At 42.8% G+C, this 24812-nt stretch overlaps 1 protein-coding gene across 3 annotated transcripts in view; it reads right to left on the bottom strand.

The window, feature by feature from the left end:
- The window catches only part of auts2a (activator of transcription and developmental regulator AUTS2 a), a 288288-nt gene that overhangs the window by 24979 nt on the left and 238497 nt on the right, over positions 1-24812 (bottom strand). For all 3 annotated transcript variants that reach the window (XM_010767780.1, XM_010767779.1, XM_010767781.1), the window contains exon 6: positions 3256-3304. In XM_010767780.1, coding sequence (XP_010766082.1) covers positions 3256-3304 — 49 coding nt within the window. The remainder of the gene's footprint in view (positions 1-3255; positions 3305-24812) is intronic.

The following is a 24812-nucleotide window of genomic DNA, read 5'->3' as shown; positions in this document are numbered from 1 at the left end:
ACTTGAGATTACAGCAGGTGGCGGCCCACAGCCTGAAGTACACAACTCCATCACCAGTCCAGCTCTCAGGAAACAGAGAGAGAGAAAAACAAGCCCTCAGCTCCCTCCCACACAGCAGTAATACGCTCACAGGCAATTTCACTGCCAGCAGAGCTCTCTATGACAATCCAGGGAGCTCTTCAGCTCTGATATCTGCCACAAAAGTTCACCTCCGCTTTCCTCTTTCCACTATTTTTTTAAACAATGCCATCAGCACTGCAAATTACACCTTCCACGTCGCACATTATTCTCTCCCCTGGTGACAGACGCACTCAAGCCTGACACACTTCACCAGCGGCGCTCTTCACGCTGGCGTCAGCCCCAGGTCTCGCTGTAGCAGCGCTTCATTTTCACATTAACTCCATTATAGCATTGTGAAATCAGCGATGTTCTGAGGCGGGAGGGAGAATCACTACGCTGTGCACATCATTTACCCCCGCATGGCACCCAGTCACACATCTTAGACACAGCTGCAGGATATGTCTCACAAGGGACTAGCTCCTTCATCTATCTAACAAATACAAATCTCAAGTCAGTCTCTACCTTTATCTGAAAAACAAGTTAAGGTGCGACTTTGATAATGTGTACGCAGGTAAAAGACAATCAAAAAGCTTTGGGATTTTAGCATTATTTCATTATCTAGTTATTTTCCGTCCAAAGCATCTTTTCTATTCTAAATAGAGACCCCACTCAACAGTTCACTGATGAGAACATTTTCAAACCTACTCTTGATAAACGGCACTGGGGAGCTTTTTAAATGTCATGCAGCATTATCTTAATCTGGCTGCTGGGGCTGCGCTCACCAAACAATGAACAGTGAGCTTAGTCTTGACTTGGCAGAGTCTCTGGGATGACTTGTGGATTGACAATATCATAAGGATGGGAATGTAAGCGGGTGACAAGATATTACTGCCTGGGGACACAGCTTTAATCATTTGATAGATCTGTCTGCAGGCCTTTGGGGTGACACGCTGTGCTGGTTTGTCATCATCAGTATCTGTGCAGCACAGCACTTCAACCCCCTCCCTGGACAGTCTTTATAAGGCTTGGATACTGATTTCCACCCACGGCGCCTTGGAAGCAGCTTCAGAAAAGTTGTTTATTTCACTGCTGGCAAATAGACTACACAACATCGTTTTAACTGGTGCTTACTCTCCTGCAGTGCCATTGAATCAGGTTAGCTGGCTGACACCTGCAGGCACATTGACAAGCACGGTAATTAGGGCTAACATTTAATGACTCTTAGTTAATGAAATCCATTCCAGGGTAAACTGAACCCAGAGTGAACAGGGAGAAAAAGAGCGATGCAAACAGAGAGTGATGGCGACTCTAAGCTCCACATTAGACAACTATGCACAGCTGACAGCGACGGCCCCGTGGTGAGGCTTACACAAGAGGCGGAGAACACAAATCAACGTCTGAAAACACACAAAAGCCACATTCTCATCAGTAGGATTTTCTTTTTAAAATGCAGCGTAGGCCTCGGGCAGAAAGAAAAAAAAGACACATTGCTTTTGAGGTAGCATGAAAGATACACTGTAATTATTGAGTAGGTGAGAAGGCTGTGAGATTAAAAGATGAGGGATCTGCACTAAGTCTTCAAAGAGACCTGAGGTTGCCCTGGGCTGATTTCCAGTCTTGCTGCAGAGAATAAAAGCCAACAGTCAATCATTACCAAAGCTACACATCAGCTGCTGAATCATAATGGCCTTCTAAAAGCTCTGTTGGTTTAGGATATAATAATGTGTCTTACTTTTGTCCCTATCAGTCACAATGGGAAATAAGCTTTTTGCTCATCGGGAACAATAATCATTATGTCACATAAATATAAGCTATTTTCAGTGTCAATAAAGTTCTTTGCATTGTGAGTATGTTGCATCTTTACACCAATGGCTATAGATTTTATAATTTGCAAACAAATTACTCATATTTCCATGTAGCTCTGCTGCATCAAGGTTATAGTTTTTTTGTCTTTTTGCACCTGCCTTTTGGCAAATATTGACACAGCGTCCCACAAACAAGCCTCTCGCCAAATGTGTTGGAGCTGTTGCTTGCTCTGGGGTTTGGTTATATTAGAGTAATAGCAATCCCTCCAATAAATACCCGCCCAACTATTTTTATCTCAACACTGTCCCCCATAAAAATACCAGTGGTTCTGGCTCTCCCTGCACCTGGATTATTTTACTGGCCTTTTGCAACGGCGGCAAGCATTAGCATATGGCAGGAGAGGACGGAGATGGTAAAAGAGAAGAAAGGAGAGGATATTTAAATGGGGATAGGGGCCAAGAGAGTGGACTATCATGCAGCAGAGAGAAAGCGTATTTTGTGTACTGTTTCCCCAGTCAGGTCCTTTCATAGAGGGGGAGAGAGGGGGGCCCTCTGTTGATTTAGCCTGCACAAAGGGGGCCTTAATCCTTTCAAGGGAACCAAATCAGTCCACAGAGAAGCACGTTCAAAAGGAAACCTCCCTGTCAAGCATGGCCATTGAGCCCCCCAATGGACGCCACAAATCAAGCCCTGGAGGGAATCAAAGGCCAGAATGTGGGAAATGTGTTACGAGGTCTGCGCCGCGCAAAGTGCAGGGCTACATCAGCAATGGTCCCCCTCCTGCCACAGCCCTGAAGGGGTCATAACCCTCATCGCAGAGCCTCCCTCCTGCACGGCATGGTAACTCCCTCCCATTACAGAGAAATGTCCATTCACGCAGGGCACCTCCATTATCCCCGAGCCGGAGAAAATGGGGTGTCTTTTAACAGCAAATTAGTGACTTGATAATGAGGTCACATGTGGTGTTGGCACACTGAGGCCGTAAACAGTACATCCTCCTCATCTGGCTTCTGGACAAGCCCTACTGCACTTTTGCAACACATTGCCACCAACACCACACAGGGCAACATGTTACATATATGTAACAACAACAGTAATACCTTTTTGGTTTCCACATTTTAATGATTCCATTCTGGCAGAGAGAGAATTTAATCTCAGGTCTCGGTTTTTCATACCTGTGCACCTAGGGTAAATTGGATCAGCTTTATGGATGTGATGCGTTATTGCTGTGGCATTATCTCACACAACCATACATAAATATTACAATTGCCGCACTGGGAGAACGCATTCCAATTTCAAGATGGCAATGACAACAGGGAGATTGGTAATATACCTGCACCATCATATTGACAACATTACAGCAAGGTAATAAGAATGAAATGTCTGTACCTTTAACTGCAGCTGTGCTGAAGAATTTCTCTGAGTTGGCATCGGAGACCTTGAGAAGAGGAGAATGCAATTAGAGAAATATCACAGTACCATATCATTTTACAGCAAAATGTCCAAACCCGCTCCTGGATATTGTTACTGGGTTCAGTGCAGAGAAATTACTGCTGACTGGAGGGTTATTATATGCTTAAGGCAAATTACAATTAAACTTCAGTTATTAAACTGTCATTTTGGATAAATTAAACCTAAATCCTTAATTGGCTTCAGTAAGGTTTATTAGGGGCTTTTAATATAAGTCTTATAATTTGTACTTGATATGCTCTCAATTTCAACAACATGTCAAATTCAAGAGCCTAAAAGCGAAGACATCTCCAGTGTCCACATCCCGTCTTGCCGAAAATTCTCTCCTGAATAATTTGGGGTAACCTGAGCATCATGATCAAAACCAATATTGGATATCAGACTGAAACAAAACAAGTGGCTCTTCACGGTAAGGCCACTTGATGGCAATGTTGCTCCGTGACTACACAGCCCAGCCCTCCTGCAGCAACAAGAGCAACAGGGAGAGGATACAATGTGCGAGTTGGGATTTATACCTGAATAAAATACAAGTGTAATATGGGTGAAAATACTAAGTCGTATATATATTATATTTCACAACAATATATTGCAAAGTATCAACAATGTTGCAACAACAGGGAAAATAAACAAGACAACACCCGCTCAGCTGCACACGTGAAGAAGACTGACAGCTTTCTCTGAATACAATTATTTTCTGGTAACTGGATGTGTGGATATCCTCATCTCAGATTTATATAATGCGATATGTAAAACAAGATAAAATGATGTTAAAGCATTACACTTTGGCGTTACGGTTGTATTTCCTTGTGATATAATGACCTTAATGTCAGGAATATTTAAAATCAGCGTGCTGTGACAGTTTCTATGCGACTCGTGTCTTTTATCTTAATTTATTAAGGCTGCAGGAGAAGCAACGTATTTAAACAAACAAAAACACAAAATAATTAAGTCAGAAAAGGCAACTAAATTGTTGTTGTTTTTTGGTTCGATACAAACCTTGCCAGGAATCAGGTGTTTTCCACTAATGCAACACTGACAGAATGTAAACAATGAAGGCTGCAGAATAAATGACAGCAAAAGAGGGGCGATGAAAACGCTTACTATTAAAACAATTCCACGTAGACATCACAAACACAATGACATCTAAGATTATAAGCGGCTCAGAGCCAGCGCGCATACCTTTGATGTGGCAAGGTTAAGCAAGAAGGCAAATAAGTCCGGATATTACTTTCTTGGTCTGCTAAATACGGCCTCGCTTCACATTCTGCTTTTCAAATAATATAATCCACACAGAGGGCGGCGAAGTCTACTCCGTTTAAATTGAGAACAGCCATGCGAAGATAGAAGAAGCCTTTCCAAGAAAAAGAAAAAAAATCCAAAGCCGTTCACAAAGCTACTGCGCGTTTTGGACAAAGGGAACCATGTGTCTCGCCACGGAGAGCTTCTGCAACAGCACTGAGGCGACGAGAGAGAAAAATCCTTTGATCCACCTTTCTCAGCTTCCCCGGGTCACAATTGAATTTTTTCGCCAATATTCTCCTGTGGTAAATATCCAGGAGAGGTAACCAACAGGATCCGGGTGGGCTGGTGTGTCGGTGCGTAGAGGGAAGAGGGGCTGCGTCCGACGGAGCAAACCAATCCAACAAAGCGAACGGCCAGTTTCCTCTGTGGAGACGGCGCCAAATCACAGAAGCAGTGAGCGAAACTTCACCAGGTAAGAGCCCGCTGTCGCTGTGTGTTCAGCTGCACAGCCTGACTGCCCTGCTCTCTCTGATGGATCCCGGTCGTGGGCACTCGAGAGCCTCTCCCATCCGCTACCAAGCACCAGACAAACTCCCATTCATCCAGCGACTGACTGCCTGAGAGCTGCTGCCTTCACGGTCGGGTCCTCCCACTTCCTGATTTCCAGGCGGACTTGAATTCAACCTCAGTCGTGCTCCTTCAGCAGACAACCACACGCGTGTTTTTGGGCTTCTTGGAAGCTGGGAGCTAGATTTCACATTTCAGAGGCGCACAACAGCGCGTGCACCTTTTGCGTAAATGGCGCGCAAAAGGAGAGACAGCAGCGCACCAGAGCTAGATAAGGAGGCAGAGAGAGAGGGAATGAGAGAAAGCAGGGAGGGAGGGAGGGAGGGAGGGGAATGCGCAGGCAGAAAGATATTCTTTCTTTCACTCTGTGCTGAGTGAGATGATGTCAGCCCCTAATGAATTCCCCAGTAGGGTGCTGCTACCGTGAGGGGAGGAAAAACAAAACGCTCCTTTATGAGCAGCACAGGCTGCTCTTCCTGTTGGACCACCTCCCACCCCACTGGCCACTGGCCTGAAGGGAGGTCAGCTGCTAATATAAAAAGCACTTTGGGTCATTCAGCCTTCAATTTGAGCTTTTAGCTCTCCCTGGCCCACCCGGAGAGTCTGAACCCAACAAGCTTCCACCACTGACATAAATCATGACTACCACGTTTCTAATTTTGTGATCATTTCAGAAAGATTTTTTTTCCTTAGCTTGCCCACCCAGGGTCACAAAAAACAGCTCTGCCAGATCCTGCAGAGCTCAGCGACTTTCTTTAAGCGTCCACCTCCTAGTCGTTTAGTGTGTATTTAAAAGAGATCACACAGATTTTAAAAGTAGGACACTTTCTTGTTAGGATTCACACTGCAGACCTGAAAGTAACATTTACCCGAGAAGTAACAGCAGTCATCCTTCATCGCCTCGATCTGTCATATAGGGCGAATCCCGATCTCATGCTGGACATTCCTGAGAAAACCTCTCGATGGTGCAACTCCTAGCATCCTCTAGCTTGTCTAATGAGCACTAACCCACTGGCTGGGAGGCCAATGGGTGTACAATAGAGTCACATTGCAAAGTATTTCCCTGCCAGTGCAGCCCAAGCAACCACAGAGCAGAAAACAGACTTAGCTCATAGCTGAGATGCTAATCCGTCCCTCGGTAACAGAGAGACTGATGGTCCGCTGGCTGGCTTGGACCGGCCATTCAAACATGAAGTAATGGGAAATGGGATATTCTGTACAGTTGCCTTAGATTCAGAGCTGTTTATGGACACACTGATGACACGAAGGACAGAAAGTGAAGCACCATCCGGGGGCAGGCAGGGGATTGGCCTCAGATGGCTGGTTAAAGTCCAGCCACTTGGTTCAGTTACAGCGGACAAAGGCTGTGGTCACAAAGGGCCTGGGAGAAAGAACACCATGTGTTCATCAAGTTGGAGGCTCCTGCTATGCACCATTGTGCATTCAACATTAAACTAATAAAGTGATTAACCTCTGGCGTACTGTTGCTCATAGGCTGTGGGAAAACATCTTAGATAACAGTGCCACAATGTAGCTTTACAGTGCCTCAGATCATGAAATCAGAAATGCAGTAAATCATTTCTAAAATTAGTTGCAAATGTACCAACTGTGGCTGGATGTAATTCGATCACAGGGATTCTTATGTTTGAAGCGGTGATTGTGATGAAACATCAAGAGCGTATGGTGGTTTGGCTTCAGAAGCATGACATGGCTGGCTTCAGGATATGTATTTATTCGACACCACAGACAGAAAATGGCTACCAGTCGCTTTCACAGGCCAATGCGCGAGCAGATATGAAGGAGTCGCTGTTCCCCATTTTAAATGGTCATTATCAGATTTGAGGAAACCACAAGTCTGTGATTAGCGCCACACTGCCAAACAATCGGCTTACAGATTGCTTAAGGCACACTTTTTTTAAATTCAAATGAAACAACGTCAGAGATGAACACGCACAAAAATGAGTGCACAGTTTCACATACAAAAACAATGTTTGAGCAAGAGAATGAAGCACTGAGATCAAACACAATGTCTTGATGTGTGCTATGTATCTCAGTAATTGCTTTCACGGCACGTAAGTTCTGTCAATAGACCATCAGCTTCACTCTGACGTTTTGTCATCTTTTATTCCGTTTTTGGACGCCGATTCCCCACTTCAAAGAAACCAGAGGCACGTTGTCTCTACCCCACAACCATGGTTTAATTTTACAGGAACTCTCTCCTAGATTAATAAAATAATCACAAGGGACTGGTTCGCTTTTATGAGGCTTCCTTCCATTATGCCAAATCTACCCTTGTTTAAAATATTACTGATAAGTGTAACATGAGTACCGGCAATGTAATATGTTAAAAGCTCTCATTACTTTTGCCTGTTGACTCAGAGCTCGGTCTTTGCTTGACAAGGGCTAAAAAGATCTAATGATTTAAAGCAGGATTGAACACAGAGGCCAGGAAATGGAAAGTGAATGACATTGAACAAAGTCATCATGAGTGGTGAACATCATCTTTTTGAGAATAAAATAGGGTAACTCCTGAGCTAGACAAAGGACTACAATGAGAGGAACATGAATGTGTGGGGCATCATGGCGGTTCACCATGAGAGATTTCATTCAAACCACAAATATGAACCTCATACGGTCAGGAGAGGAACCAAAAGGGATCACCAAAGTCAATTTGTTTAATCCTCTGAGGACCACGACAGTAACAATAAATATAATACAAGGATCAATACAAAGAATTCAACCTCTGGGGATGATGAATGTCTAAGATAAGTCTTATGAACATCTATCCAAAACGATTTATGTCTGGAACAAATGTAGGACCAACTTATGACGGACCGGCATTGCAACACTGAGTTGCTTAAAATAAGAAGTGTAAGATAAACCTTTTTTAAAAAAAATAAAAAACGGACTAAAACTGATTTTCCATATCGGAAAATATCAGAAATGTGTGATTTTTTAAATTTCTTTTAAAATGCATAATGTATAAGAGTTCCACATTATCATCCATCCCAATATCAGACTGAAAAACAACAAAACATGTTAACCAAAAATAAAAGATTTACATACACATAATTTACTTTATTACCTTATTAGGTTATAGTCTCGCTATATATAATGGCAACTTAGAAATACATATTTTATCATGGGGTTTAATTTTGGGGTTCTAACCCATGGAAACACTGTAAACACAATGAGTGGACCACTGGCAGAGGAAGATCATGTTTCAACATGTTTTACTGCCTATTTACACACAATAATCAGACAATTGGAATCAACACTATAATGCCTGATAATAAAATGCAGTGCACAAAGTTCAAAGTAAAAACAACCTGCTTTACATGGATATTAAAAAAACGAATCAAAATTTTCTCAGAGGAGGGGGTGGGATTAGATCACACCCTGCTTGTTGCTTAAGATCTGAATTGTCCAAATGTTGCAGTGCAATCCAAGAACTGTGAAATATTTCTAATTGCTAACACATAAACCCACACACTTTGAAATGCCAACATCTCCTCTTCCCCAGGCTTTCGAGGGCGGAGTGAGGATGTTTTTTGAAATTAATTTTGCTTATTTATTTTTTTTAACAGTCATTACATCCGACCTTATCTCTCAGAGCCTGCACTGGGTTGTCAATGACAACAGGCTCTAATCTCTACCCCTCCCTGACAAGCAGCACTGACAGGCCCTTTCTTCCCAATTCCTCAGACTCGTAGCCAGACATAAATTAATCTGTCACTCATTGCTTGTATTAATGTGTGGATGACACACGGCTGTGCATGCAAACACACATACGGAGACAAAGACAAATGTACCCAGCATTAAACCGTTTCACAAACTGGGACACAGTGCAATGCCAAAAGTGGAAGAAGGCTTTGGAAAAAAACACTCCTTTCTCTTAAACTGCATCAATCAAACATCCTGACAAAGAATAAGAGATTTAAGACTCGAGAATTTCCATCAGTATCGCCACAGACATACTTTTCAAATTGAAAGCTGTAAATAACAATGCCAAAATATAATCTCTATTTTGAATATCCTTACCTACTTATTTGAACCAATGCTCGGCACACAGGATGTGATTGTCATTCTGGGAACATTTTGGAAGATTGAAGGGCACATGGATGACAGCGTCTATCTGATCTGATGACGAGACCTCTAAAAGCCGCTCCTTTTTGTTATAATAAGAGCCAAGATATATGAAACTCACATCACATGTCAGCTGGGAAAGCAGCAGGAACGTATATCTTCCTGTTGTTAAAAGCCTGTAGAGACTATGTTATCTGCTTATCTGTATCTGCTTATCTCCCAGCGGTCTCTGAAAGCAGGCCGAGGCTGTAGGAGTTCAAGATAAATGGCCTGATCAATGGCAGAAATTATCTGGATCTGGTAGGCAATAATCAGATCCAGTTGACATTGAGCGCAGAGAGAAGTGGCCTGTCAACGGGAACAAACCTACTCCACTGGCCATCAGTCTAATGCCGCTGCCGTGGGACTCACTTTAGAAAACAACGCAGACAAGAAAATTGGTTTAACCTTCGCTGGCTCAAATGCTTTAGTTACATCCCTAATGCAACCCCCCCCCACACACACACAAACACACACACACACACACACACACACACACACACACACACACACACACACACACACACACACACACACACACACACACACACACACACACACACACACACACACACACACACACACACACACCTCTGCCCGGTCACAAGAGAAATGAGAGACCCTTTTGCCTAAATTACAGACATTGCTGTGGAATGTGGGCTGCGATGCCGTGGATAATTTCAGACCAGTCAATCACTCCCTCCCCTTCAAACAGAAAGGAGCATATGTGTTACCCGCCTAAAAAACACAAACACACACACACAACATCATGCATATCAGGCATGACTTACCTTTAACAATTTCATTTCATGTCATTTTAATTACAAATTCCCAAAAGCCAAATTATTTTAAAGCAAAAATCTGTCCTTATTTATACGCCTGTCACTCAATGTTTACGTGGAGATTAAATAAGCAGAGGAAATGAAATGTTTCAGCTTTTTAACCGGGTAAATCGGAATTTTAATGTTTAGTCCTCAAAGAGATCATTTATGATGTTCACTTCCATCTTTACACCACGTCAGTGTCCTTGTAAAAAGGACTTAGTGCTGCTTGTCACACAAATTCATTGATAGGATTATTCAGTATAACCTCATCAAGCCGTAGTGTCATTTGATCTCAATGACACAACAAAGGAGAATTATAAGCTTCTTTTAATTTGACCCCAATTTCCTCTCTGAAGCTACAGTGCAGCCATATCCCAGACAGACAAAACATTCCTAACAGATAACCCGCTGCATGACGAACCCCCAGCTTTAATTTGTCTCCCTAATCTGCATGTCTTTATATTTGCGGGGACCCAGCAGACTTCCACAAGCAAAGAGCCGTGGTGCTGGAGCCCCCCGTGAGGCCTCGACTTAATACTAAGCAAGAGCAACTGCGCTGGCAGGGATAATATTTTTCTTTCTTCTCAGAGGAGCGATGGGAGCGAGGAGACAAGGGGAGGCAGGGAGATAAAGGAGGAGGAACGAGAGAGGAAGAGAGCGGGAGAAAGAAAAACACAACAGGAGGAGACGGGCAGAGACAGACAGGACTGAGGGGGGAAGGATCCAAAGAGGGAGGAAGAGAAACAGCCTGCTGTGTTATTTAAAAAGGAATGACTAGAGGAAAGCACTGAGGAAATCACCACTAAGGTGTTGCATTAAAACCTGTCTGACCCTCTGCAGACCCCCCGAGCGACCTGCCGGGCTGGAGGAGTACGGTTGGAGGGATAAGGCCTCTGAAACGCTCCGTAAAGACCATTCTGTCAGGCACCAACAGAGACAGCCCCACTCATCCACCACATCCCCCGCACTCCACTCAAACAAGCCTCTCCACGGCTCTCTCTATGCTCAACAGCTCCGGAGTGGGGGCCTGATGATAGGCTCTCTAGGGGGACACGAGATTGGCCACGGACATCAAAAGCCAGCAGGGTGACAGACAGCAGGGAGGTCTTGCCTGCCCTCCTCCAGCCTTCTCCCTTTTCCCTTTCTGTCAATGTCCTTCTTTCTCCCTCCATCTCATACCAGACCCCCGCTGGCCATTGAGGGGTTTCTAATTGCATTTTGCAGGGCCTGAGCTAAATAAGCTCGTTGTTCTGTGTATAGTTGCCTCCCTGCTGGGGGGCTGAACGATGGGAGGGAGAGAAATGGAGAGTTTGGGCCCCTATGAGATAAAAAAAAAGTGCAAGGTGAACACAAGATGCCTGGCGAGTGAGGAAGATGATATGCGACCTCTCCCAATGAAAATGGAATGCTGATTGTTTTTTAGTTGACAGGTGATCCCTACTGCGTCCCCATTAGAAGAGGATCTGCCAAAAACCTGCATATCTCTGTGGGAAAGGGGGCCTTACGGTGGTGTGTGTTTGGCAGGAATCATATGAAAGAGTGCTTTAACATGTCAGACTCCACTGAGACAGTGGTGGGAAACCCTCTCTGACCTCGTCTCCCCCTCTGTGAAACACTAGAACATGGGAGAACGCTTAAACAAGAGGAAGACTGAGAATATTCATGTGTGTTTAGAGACAGGAGCAATTTCATTTGCGAATCCCCTCCTTTCCCCTGGCGGCCGCTACAGCGGAACAGTGTGGTTATGGTTTGTGACCTACATGTGGAGATGGTTGGGGGCCAGAGGCTGGGGCTACGACGGGGCTGCAGGGGGTCTGTCTGTTGACAAGAAAGAGAGGCCTCTTCCGCTTTGAAGCCCTGTATATTTAAATATTTCATGACCCCCTCATCTCAAGCCCCTTTTATCAGGTTTGCGCTCCGGCTAGTGGCTGCTGTTCATTAATAGCACAGTGAGAGGAGTTAGTGTCGATCTAATGCCCCCATCAGCGAGGCAGATCTGAGGGAGCCTCTCACATAGCCGGGCCCTTTTGGCATGCCGCATATCTGGAAGACGATCTCGTTAAACGCTAGTAACAATTACACCAATTACAGATAAGCCTAAGTGTGTCAAAGCCACAACATGATGTTTACAATGATTAGCATGCGGTGGTATCAGCGGGGATGGCAATCAACGCTCGTGCTTGGTGCCTCACAAGATCACAGGGCTCTTATCTGTCACTATCGATAGAAGGCCACCGGCTGAAGACAGACCTTAGTGGATCTGTCATGCATGGCACCGGATCATGTGATTGTACCCAGCCACAGTAAAAATAAACTGTGTTTGACAGAAAACTTTAAAAGATGTCCCAGGGACAGATCAATGATATCAAATGCAAGTACATCACAGCTTGCCACACTCTTATTTCAGTTCATTATCGTCAAAGGCATCACAGAGAAACTTAGGCTTTCACTGAAGCACTCATGACTGTCTACTTTTGCAGTAAACAATCTTGGTTATCAAAGATGTGTCTCCGGCAGTGAAGTGGAGCGCAGCGGGGGCCAGTAGATTTCCACGAGGGCGTGTGCTGGCATGGTGCAGGGCAGCAGTCTGGAAATGTGTCTTCGGGGCCGGTGACCATGACATAAGGCCCCGCTTGTCTGCTTGTAATAGAGATGCCTTTGAGAGTGGCCTGCATCTGCCCGCAGGACACATTCCACGCTTTCCTCCACAAACTCTGCGCCGCCGTCAGGCTCTGGGTCCTAAATGTGCACATTGTGAGGTTGCCCCGCTGGCCGCCTAACAACTGCACATTCACCATGGGGTTATTTGAGTGGACCCAGGCTCCCAGGGCGCAGATAGAGTGGGTTCTCTCTCTGGAAGTGTGTGTGATTCTTTGTGAGTGGGTGTGTTGTTTGTGTAATTGTGTATAAGAGGCCACCTTAAGAGTTTGTTTTTGCTATTAAAGCAACACTAGCAGAGGCACAAAGTAGTGCCAGTGTGTGCGACGAAACAGTGACGTGGACTTAGATCTGTGTGTTGGTGGCCTGGTGTCAGCACATGCCACAGGGGAGCGTCAGTGCTGAGGGCCGGCCAACAGCCAATGCTAAGCCCAATCATGTGTGCCTGCCTCAGCTGGACTTATCATGTTCGGTGTGTACCAACACCAAGCTTCAACAAGATGATCAGGGGCAGCTAACTGACTGTCTCCCTCTCTCTTGCACACACACACACACACACACACACACACACACACACACACACACACACACACACACACACACACACACACACACACACACACACACACAAAAAGAGGATTTGCACTGGCAACGGGGAAGCTGCGTTCCTTATCCAGAGAAAAAGCTGCTGCACCACACACAGCTTGACCCCTCCTCTCATGCCTGAATACACAGGTAAACACACACACAACACACAGTCCACTGAGATTGCAGTAAACAATACCACTACATATATAATGTTTTTTTGTATAATACATTATATTTAATTTAATGAAGGCCTGAATGAACAGTTCCTGGGTGCACAGTGACCACACACTTAACAAAAGATGCTATAGGCTCCTTGCTAATAGGTTTAAGAGACTCTAAGCTCAACAGTAAAGCAATAGATCTCAACTCCCACTGGAATTACAATGTTCATGTGAAATAATGAAGCATGTTATTTATGTATGCAGACAAGCTTTGCAGCAATGAAATACCTTATATCAAGCTACTAGCTTGTCTGCTTTTTATCACATATTTACAATGTGTTTTCATAGTGTCTTAATTGTTTGCTGTCTTCGACAATATGGTGTTGAAAAGAAATGTTATTGGAACAGCACTGGCTATGTTTAATTTGCTGTCCACTGAGGAGTCAGCTCCAATGGCCAAATTGTTGCGTGATAACAAATGGCGGTTGGTTGGCTGGCCCTGAGGAAGTCATTCGGAGTGAGTTCACCGACTCTGTGACCAGGGATATTAGAGGAGCGTCTTTTAGTCATGTTTGATAGAGTCCAGGCTCTGACTGAAGCCTCTGGTCTGTGAGGGAATCTAACAGGGCCGGAGAGGCAAACACCTGTCACCTCCTTAGGCTGCAGGCACAATAACACCTGAAACTTACCATGACTTCACACATGGAGGGGCACACATATACCAACTGGCATGTTTTCCTATTTCGAGCCATAAGCTGGTTATCTGCATGTATGCAGCACTGAAAATAAACACAACATCCATGTGTGATACGCGATTAATCACACCATTGCACACACAAATACAAACATCTTCTCAGCCCGCGGGAGGTGTCCCCCCTAGACCCCAGAGGTGACAGATGTGTCACAACAACATATTGGTTTCGCTCCTCTTTTCTGTAGTGTTGCTTTGTTCCTTTACCCCTAAAAGAAAAAGAAAAATGGATCTGATTTGCTCTGCATATTGCTGATGCATTTTTCACGAGTTACTCTAAAAACGCCATGTACCTCGACATTAAAAAGCAATTTAGCACTCCCAGGATTAAAAGCGCATGTTAAATTGAAGGCTACACTTGGCGTGGGCATGAAAAATTGAGTGGCTCTTTATATTAACCAGGTTGAGCGCTTTGAGCAGCATTTAGATAGACGAAATGGAATCTTTCAGCATTACTAATTCATCCACAAAGCTGTGGTTGAGACGTTATGCACGATTCCACCGTCACACTGCTGAATACAAACATCATTCGCTTACAGCCGAAGCTCTTCTAGGTCTGGTGAAAAGTGTGAATACTAGGTTGATGTCTATCAGCAGGGATTGTTAAATGTAACACACTTCCTCAGTTCCCTTTCGTTTCAATTAAGCTCTGCTTTTTCCTATCCCTTAGACAAGCTGTGAACCGTCCTTCAACCCATATTCTACAAATTCACTGACTGTCCACACCTTTGAAGTTGAAGAAGAATTGTGCTATGAACATCTGTGATTTCCTCCTGATTCAAACTAAAGCAGGGTGAAGATCTGGTTAAAAAGGAATGAGGGAGCTGTTGGCCTCTGGGAAACAAGCAGGCCAGACAGAAATTGTCCCTGATGCCAAAACGTCCTCCAATATTTCCTCTTACTACACTGATGGTAGAGAACTGATAAAAGGAGCAGGATGAACACCCGTTTAGTGGACCGTTGCCCCACTTAAACATAATGATGGATGCTAATGATGCCCATAATTACCGTTTCTAAAATGGTGATAATTACAATTATTTTATAGCTCCTTATCCGCAGCCAATCTTGATAATGATTGTCGGAGTGATAAACAGTGATTGCCAGTGTTTGACCTTTGAAACACCAACATAACAAATAAAGGACTCCAGGGTGAGACAAGCTGCTTACTTTAGATGATTCAGTAACAACTACTTAAAATGGGGAGAAAAGTTATTCAGTGATGCTTGAAAAGAACTTCATTACATAATACAACAGGAATGTTGTACTTGAAGCTATATTAACTGATTTCATGGCCATTTAAGTGCAGAGTAAACAAGAAATCAGCCAGACTTTTAGTAATGTGGACCTCCTTTTCATTGAGTTTGTGTTATATAGTTAGGCTAACATCCACACACTACAGTCTGCAATGTAAGGNCTACCACAATCCTTCTCTCTTAGTAACCTACCCAATTAACAGGGTACAAATACCGACTTTTCGAAGATCACAATGAAAGTATCAACATTATAATCTGATCCCCGACGTTGTTTTGCTGATTAACTATAGCCTAATTAGAATAGCTAATCTACTTTGCTAATTAGCTAATAAGCCTTGCAACTTCCAAAATTGACATATGATGAATATAGTTAGTGACGCAATAGAGCTAGGCGGAAAATTGCTATCATAATTGCCAAGAAACTTTTCTTTATTTCCATTTGATTGAGTTGTTTAACACTTGTTTTATTGTAACGACAAATAAAATTAATTTACTATTATAAAGTGTAGTTTTCTTTGTTGTTACAAAAATGTTTAGTATAATTTATTACACTACTGTCTTGACATTTGTCCTTATCGACTTTGAAATTGTTTTTTATTGATTAAGTCACATGGAGATTAGTAATTGGATAACAAAAATATTGACTCAACTTGAGACACACAACGCGAATCGTAGTAATTGTGACCTGCACCTTTCCAAATGAGTAACCTGCCCCGATGTCCCATGATCTTCTGTCAGCTTGGGCCACGTGAAAGAGGCAGACTTAGCACCACGTGAAAACGATTTACAAATCTTTCTAACCGAACAAAAATGGCGAAATTATACTATTTGACAAATAAACGTGAAAACCATTGCTCGTACACAGGTGCTAGCTCTGCCGATTTCAGAATTGGTGTGAGCCCTCGCGCAAGAGAGGCGGTAGAGGACGCACCACATTGACGGGGCGGGGGAGCGTTCGTCCGCCCTCTCTAGCGAGCAGACTTAAGCCTTCTAGCTTTTATGTAAATATCTGCGTAAAACATCAGTATAACGTATAATCTTTGACTCAACCGTCTGTGTTCTGACGCTATAATTACAAATACATCGTTTATTATTGATACAAATAATTTACAGAGCGACATGGCACTATGTTTTCTCCGCTATTGCAACCTCGAATTGCCCCACATCTTTGTGTACACTACTGCAGTGGTTGGCTTAGCTGCTGACTTAATCAACGTTTGATTAAACCATTAGCTAAAATTAGCTAATTCAGCTAAATCAACAACGGTGGGGAATTAATCTTGAATGCAAAGGCCCTCGACAACTATTATGATACTGACCCAGGTTTCCGTTCTCCAGTAACTAAAAACAAACGCATCTCTATTGTTAAAATAGCAATTTTTTCCGTGTATTTTAGTAAAGATACCCTTATCTTCCGAGTCCAGCTCGACACCCGATAGACAGTCGGCCGAGTCCCACGAACTTTCTTTTAGCAACGTAATAGAATAAAGTAGATAAGTACTCTCATCATCCGACGAGAGCGAAATGCCGTCACGAAAGAATATAGTAACTCTCATTATACGGTTTTAATTTGGCTATAAGAAGTTCAAGATCACCTTTGCGGTATAGGAAAAGTTGCAACAAGAGCTGAAAACGAATAAAGACGCCCAGAAGCCGGTAATACGGTACCTCGATTGATAACTCGAGGGCTGGGTGCACTGCTAGTTCGTAAAACCTGGAGGCAACAGCGTTGAGAAGAGCCAGATATAACCGCACCAAAAAACATTTTCAGGGAGGAATAGAAGGACATCAAAGTTTTCAGATCCAAACAACAACACAATGGGTCCTTCCGGGTTCTCTCTATTCTCAAATGCTGTGAGAAACTACAGCGGCGCTCGGCCAGTGCATCCAATACATAACGGCCCTGTCAAGGTTTGTGAAGCGCACCGTTACGAAGAGATACCGTTTTTTGTCGTGCTGTACCAGAGGTTTTATCAGTATCTAATTTGGTTGCGACAATAAAAAATTTCTAAAAAAAGTATATAATGTACTACACCAATTTGAAACATACCTAACCGTGATAAAGGTTCATAGCAATAAGAATTGCTATAAAACTCCCCTTTCACAACCATCGTGTTCGTCCGAGAAAGAAATACAACGGAGCGGCGGGCCCGTTGTGTAGGAGTGTGGGTCCCAGCCGGATACAACTGCAATACAGTCAGGGGACACAGCAGAAAAATGTTGCGGTTCCCCCGGCGGAATCGCAATGTAAAAGTTAAAGGCCCTAAACGGGAATCGCATGTAAAAGTTGAAGGCCCTATAACGGGAATCGCACGTAAAAGTTAACAGACCCTGACAAGGTATCCCGAAGATGATCGAGGGATTGCATATACAACATCTGCTGAACTCAGCGTCTCGCTTACGATGGGTGGCGCCCGGTTAAGACGACTTCGATGCAACGGCTCTGATCTAACGTAATTTTTAGTAATACTGAGAGATATATAACAGGAATAATACCGAAAATATATCACAGGAGCCCGAAGAACGCGAGAGCCCGCCGAGTTTCATAAACAGACCGGGGCAACACTTCTGACGCAAACAAATAACAGGAACAAAAACAAAATTTAATACAGTAAAAGTTAGCTGCGTACGGTTTGTCGAAACTGCAGTATACTACGGCAGCGGTAGACGCCGTGTCCCTCGGCCCTCTGGGCTCGAGGCATAAGAGGCATAAAAAAATTATTTCCTTTGAAAAATCTGACGTACGTACTTTTTGTAAGTACGAGAGACATATAACAAAAATAATACGTAAATAATCACAGAGTCCGAAACCGATATCCGCGAGTTTCATAAAACAGACCGGCAACACTCCTGACGAAACAAATAACAGGAACAAAAACAAAACGCTGCAGTATACTACGCAGCGTAGACGCGTGTCCCTCGTACCCTCAGGGGCTTCGAGGCATAAGGGGTATAAGGGCATAAAAAAATTTATTTCTCTGAAATTTAGTGCCGCGCGTAGTTTGCACACTGCAATTACACCTAATTTTCATAATTTTCTCCCACATTTAGTGATGTTCAGACTCCGTACCCAACTCTCGACACTATGTGTGTTCCCCTCAGTCAGCCAAGTATTCTCGGTTCGTACGCTTAGACCCTAAACATTAAAACGCATAAAAAGTAACAGAATGTAAAGTTCGCGAAAATGCTGTTTGACACTGAAAAAACTGTACCTTTAATAATAAATTCTAACTGTATTGTAGTAATACACATTAAGCACCGTGTTAAAGTTTGCCCTAGCTTTCTATGTAGAAAGAGAGAGGTACACTAAAGTACGTATAAAAAAGGCTTATTTCACCTCCTTAGGGCCTTTCCCTCCCCGAAGCGGAGAGACCCAATTATTTACTGCGTCCCACGTCCAGCGGCGCAGCGTGAACAATTTCGGGTACTTATTCCATCTCCTCGAAGGTAATTAGTAAACAACGTATTAGTCTTGTGCTTTTGTAATTTATATGTGGTTTTGACCAATAATTCAGGTCAGGTCCGTTCAAAACATTCGTGGAATTCTTCTCGTTTCCCATCAGCAAACACTCAAACTAGGAAAATTCTGAATGTTATGTTGAATAGACCTGATACGATCATGCCGATGATCGGATCTCTTGGGAGGAAGACCAAGGAAGGAGTTTTTGCGTTACGTTAAAAGAGGCTATCCTAAAAACCTTTTATCGACCTTTATGTTCCCAGACACCAAACTTTGTCATAAATTCTCTGACCTAGTGCAAACAAGTCGGGCCTATTATAGGTGTACAGATGCTGATGAACATATTAGAAGAGATGGTAGTATTTAGAAATCAGCGGTTCTTCGTGTTACGATTGCAATACGACTATTTGCTTTGATGTCGTCCCAGCGGACGCAAGTTGCAGTGCGGTTGAATCGGTATAAGTTCTGTATGTCTAAGATACCCCACCATATCCAAAACATCGCAAACAACCTATATTTATCAACTTACGTCCCCCGTACCATGGAACTCAACGAATCAACAGTATGACTTTGCACAACAGCGTAGACGGCTTGTACGTTCATGATTGTGATAGTACAACATGTCCCCCCAAAATGTTCACACACTTCCGACCTGTTACGCGGAACCGTGTCAAAAGTCCCCACTCACCATATTGACTTTTGCCGGACCTGGGACCTACATGCTTGAAAAACGATGTTTTTGCCTGCCGTGTCTCGCTAGTAAGTTTTTCCATTAATTAGCACTTCTTTATTAAATATTATGAATATGTCTTTATTATCAGGCTATGTTCCACAATCATTCAAAGTAGCAGTGATAAAACCGCTTCTTAAAAAGCACAACCTCGATCCAGAGGTTTTAGCCAACTATAGACCTATTTCTAATCTTCCGTTCCTCTCAAAAATTCTTGAGAAAGCAGTCGCAAAACAGCTGTGTGATTACTTAAAAAACTATGATTTATTTGAAGATTTTCAGTCTGGCTTTAGAACACATCATAGCACAGAGACAGCTCTGGTTAAAGTCACAAATGACCTTCTAATAGCCTCAGACAAGGGACTTGTCTCTATTCTTGTTTTGCTCGATCTCAGTGCTGCATTTGATACTATCGACCATGATATCCTATTGCAAAGACTAGAGCACTTAGTTGGCATACAGGGAACTGGTTTAGGCTGGTTTAGGTCCTATCGATCTGAACGCTCTCAGTTTGTACGTATCAACGATGAATCTTCCACGCAAACCAAAGTTAGCCATGGAGTGCCACAGGGCTCAGTGCTCAGACCTATTTTGTTCACAGTATATATGCTTCCGTTAGGCAATATTATAAGGAATCATTCTGTAAACTTTCATTGTTATGCGGATGATACTCAACTATATTTATCAATCAAGCCTGATGAAATTAATCATCTAAATAAAATTCAAGACTGCCTCAAGGACTTAAAAACGTGGATGACCTTACATTTTTTGATGTTAAACACGACCAAAACTGAAGTTATTGTACTTGGCCCAAAGAATCTACGAAACAAATTATCTAAAGATATACTAACTATGGATGGCATTAATTTGGCCTGTAAGGAATCTTGGTGTTATATTTGATCAGGATTTATCCTTTAACGCCGACATAAAATCAATCTCAAGGACCGCCTTCTTTCATCCACGCAATATTGCCAAAATTAGGCATATCTTGCCTCAAAACGATGCAGAGAAACTAGTCCATGCATTTGTTACTCCTGGGCTGGATTATTGTAACTCCTTATTATCAGGGTGTACCAAGAAGTCAGTTAAGTCGCTTCAGCTGATTCAAAATGCTGCAGCTCGTGTACTAACCAGAGTTAGGAAAAGGGACCACATTACTCCTGTTCTGGCTGCCTTACACTGGCTCCCTGTAGAACACAGGATAGAATTTAAAATTCTTCTTCTCGCCTACAAAGCCCTTAATGGGCCGGCGCCATCTTACCTTAAAGAACTCATTATACCCTACTGTCCTAGTAGGACATTGCGTTCCAAGAATGCAGGGTTGTTGGTTGTTCCTAGAGTCTCTAAAAGTACAATGGGAGCCAGAGCCTTTTCTTATCAAGCTCCACTTTTGTGGAATCAGCTTCCAGTTTGTGTTCGGACGGCAGACACCCTATCCCTTTTTAAGAGTGCGCTTAAGACCTTCCTTTTTGATAAAGCTTATAGTTAGGGCTGATTAGATTCAGCCCCTAGTTTTGCTGATATAGGCTTAGTTTGTCGGGGGACATCTTACTTCTTCCTTCTCTCTGTCTATACCTGTGTACTCTCATGTTCCGATTAACACAGCTTCCCCAAATTTCTTTCTTTTTGGTGTCTATATACGCCAGGATCCGGAGTCATGGATGATCCTGCGGTCCTGTGTCATGGATCGCGAGTCCTGGATCTTGAGTCGTGGCTGTGGTCCTGGATCATAAGTCCTGGATGGATATCCTCGTGGATTCATCTTCCTATTATATACACATGCATTTCCAAACATTTGGACTACCTATGTTGCAAATGTATTATCATGAGTTTACATCCCTTGATGTCATTCTCTATATAGCCTGTCTATCAATTGTTTTCAAGCTCAATAAACACAGATAATATATGGTCGGAATTTCTCCAATTTGTCCGGTACATTGACGTCTTCCAGGAAGAAAAGCGTGACATTTTTTCTGATGGAATTCCTTTTTTCCTTTTTTTAGCAAAATGATCAGTAACAAACCATTTCAATATGTGCAAACATTTGAGTCAGAATGATATATAATGCAATATATTTAATAATCACTTTCGAATCCGTACAGGAAGTGAATCCACCCCAGACAAGTCTGAAATGCAGGTCCACTCTCCCTCCACAGATTATGACCGTGTTACACTGAAGGCCTGATAATGCAATCAAGCAGCTTTGAAGCGCTGTGATTCTCCAGTGCCTGCTGTAATGAGGGGGAAATGAAACTGTTCCCTCAGTGTCTGACTAACCCTCTGATGAGACCTTCATCAGAGAGAGACAGACGGACAGACAGAGAGAGAGCATTTTAAATGAACTCATCCATCTTCAGCCATTAGCTCAGGGGACAGAACATCACTTTAGACATGTGGAAGCAGCTATTGGTGTTTGTTCACAAGCACACCATTCTTTGTTACTACTGCAAAGAAGGTTAGCCCATGACCAGCCAACCGAGTGTATTCTATATAAAAAAGGCCAAATAAGGAACACATGTCAAACTAATTGCAGCAAGCATGTTATAAGTTGTACTGTAGATTGCAGTTGGAGTTTGTAGAAAAGTGCAATATGCTAATGTGTTTTTATAAATTCAGAGATCATGCATTCCCCATCCACACTTCCATCCTCACTTGAGCTCTCCACTTCCTTAATGCAACATACTCATTGGCAACAATGCCATGTCCTTCCAAGAGAACACTCATTTTATTACATGAATAGCCCTTAGTCAGTACTTGACCTTGTCTTTCATTTGAAACACTCTGGAAATGGAGATGTATGCATTATATGCAGAGCACAGTAGATTCTACGAATAAGACCATCTGGGATTTCAGAAATGGCTATTCCTCCTTCGAGATGTACAATGCAGTCACCATTTTCCAATTTTCACATTTGAATGAAATGCAGTGTAAACTGGGTTATGGGGCATGTTGAGGCTTGTGTCCAAAAGCTATATATGGATAAGGTGTTTTTGGCTGATAGAAGCATGTTGGAGGGAAAAAGCAGAGTAGAAGGTTAACCAGACTGCACTAAACATGTTTACATACTTTTTTAATAACAAACATGAGCCAGAGTCTGAGATGCCTTCAGGTGACTCTTCAAGGTGCTCCAAGCCAAATTATTTGTACTTTAAGTCTGAAGAAAAGTAATTGTTCTATCCAGCACTATTAACAAACGTGTACGTGCCCCAAAGAGTTCTAACCAGGCTGAAAACATGTTTATACATACCGTCACTTGTGCTGTTTTAACATGGGGGTCTTAGCTTTAGAGGCATCCCAGAGTGGTCATTTGAAAAACTGCAGGTTTTTGGCACTTCAATTTAGCGCCAAAGGTTGCTGCTAATTGAAAACACTAATCCCTTTTCTAATGTTCTAAATACTGTTCCACAGAGTCATATCATGTTGTGTTTAAGCTTTATTCAGTGAAAATGACAATAGCGGGAAGGTTAACAACAGCAATTTTATGGGTACAATTTAAATCTTGTTAAATATAGTTTTTGCCGAGAAACTTGAATACATACAATTGTTTAAAGGAGATGCGTTCACAGCAATAACACATAGAATTGTTTTTTAAATATAGAAATGTTCTGACTACTACATTTTTGGTATTGTGACATCCCTAGCTGAAAGATGTAACTGCTGGTGTCACACAATGGAACACAATGATGGAAGTGAAGCAGAGCTATTTTTTACAAAGAAATGGTTGGTCTGCGATGTGATGAGATAAGAGTGAACAATCATTCTTTCATTTCATCCACGGCAGAACCAGCCATCACAGACACATCCCGCCTGGTATGGGATTGTAATATTCTAATGTTTTCCAGCTACTGTTTACATCCCTTGAATATATAATAGATTCACATTCTATTATACAAAGCCTTATTTTTTATAGAGACAGCTACCATTGTCTCATTTTTCATTGCTATGATGCTAAAATCGTATTTTGTGTTTGTCAGTCTCACCCCTCAGTCCGGATCACTCCAGGTTAATAACGCCCTTCAGGAGCTGCCTGTGATATCACCCTTCTCAGCAGTGATAGCTATCATTGTCGCTAATATAACCACACAGTTTGAAACCAACTCACATCGTGAATACGGATGTCCCCTGCACTTCCCTGATCTCATCTTTGTATCAGCTTTAATAAAAAGCAGGTAGATACCACAGCCCGGTGCAGTCACATGAGTAGCCAGTCTGCACTTAGCTATGACCCCCCCATTCTTCTCTTTCTTCTTGAAACACACTGTCTGTCCGTCTCTTTCTATTCAGCAGATGATTCATGACTGCTGATCCATGGCAGTTCTTGTGTCATTTCTAACAACTGTTAACGTCATTTTGCTGACACCTGACAGGAATCGCCCCCCGGGGAGGAGGGATTTTGACGTTGAAAAGCAAGAAGGATGCTAGCTGTCTCCGAAATGAAAAGCCAGGAACAAAGCTGGCAGTGTGCCCACATCAAAGCGAACACAGAGCAAATGGCCGTCTACTCATTTTAGTTGCACAAGTGAATGGGATTGAGGAGCTCACACTCCTACAGTGGTGGTTGGGGGAACCAAAAACATTTATTATTCTGACACACGAAGAAACTGTAATGACGTAGATTTGCGTTGGAGTAGCCACCACCTTTTAAGCAATATCACCGCACAATATTTCACATTTTCTCTGGTCACTTCTGATTTTTATGACCCTCTCCCTTTCTCTTAGGGTTACAATTCTCCAATATCTCTTCTTATGGTAAATATCAAATCTGTTTCCCCTTAAACTAATCAGAATCAGAATACCTTTATTATAGACGGAGAGATGACGAGAAAGATATACTCAAGAAAATGTTAGACGTGCTTGAATGTTGAATTGCCATTATTTTTAAGTGGGTCGCACCAAAGTAAACCAATATCGAGACAGTAACGGAATATAAAATATAAAAAAGCTGTGGCCGTGATTAAATGTTTTGGTCATTTTAAATTTTAAAACTAACCAAAATGCATTAAAAAAAATTCTCTGATACTCCTATTCTACGACCGGCTGCTTTTGAAAACTTTCCTATTTTGGAGGTATCAAGATTGGATATATATGACCGTTTAATGAGGGCTGCCAAGGCACAC

Source organism: Notothenia coriiceps, unplaced genomic scaffold (genome assembly GCF_000735185.1).
Source record: "Notothenia coriiceps isolate Sejong01 unplaced genomic scaffold, NC01 NC01_scaffold00004791, whole genome shotgun sequence".
NCBI classification, from domain to species: domain Eukaryota; kingdom Metazoa; phylum Chordata; class Actinopteri; order Perciformes; family Nototheniidae; genus Notothenia; species Notothenia coriiceps.
This window is presented reverse-complemented; position numbering and strand designations above follow the sequence as displayed.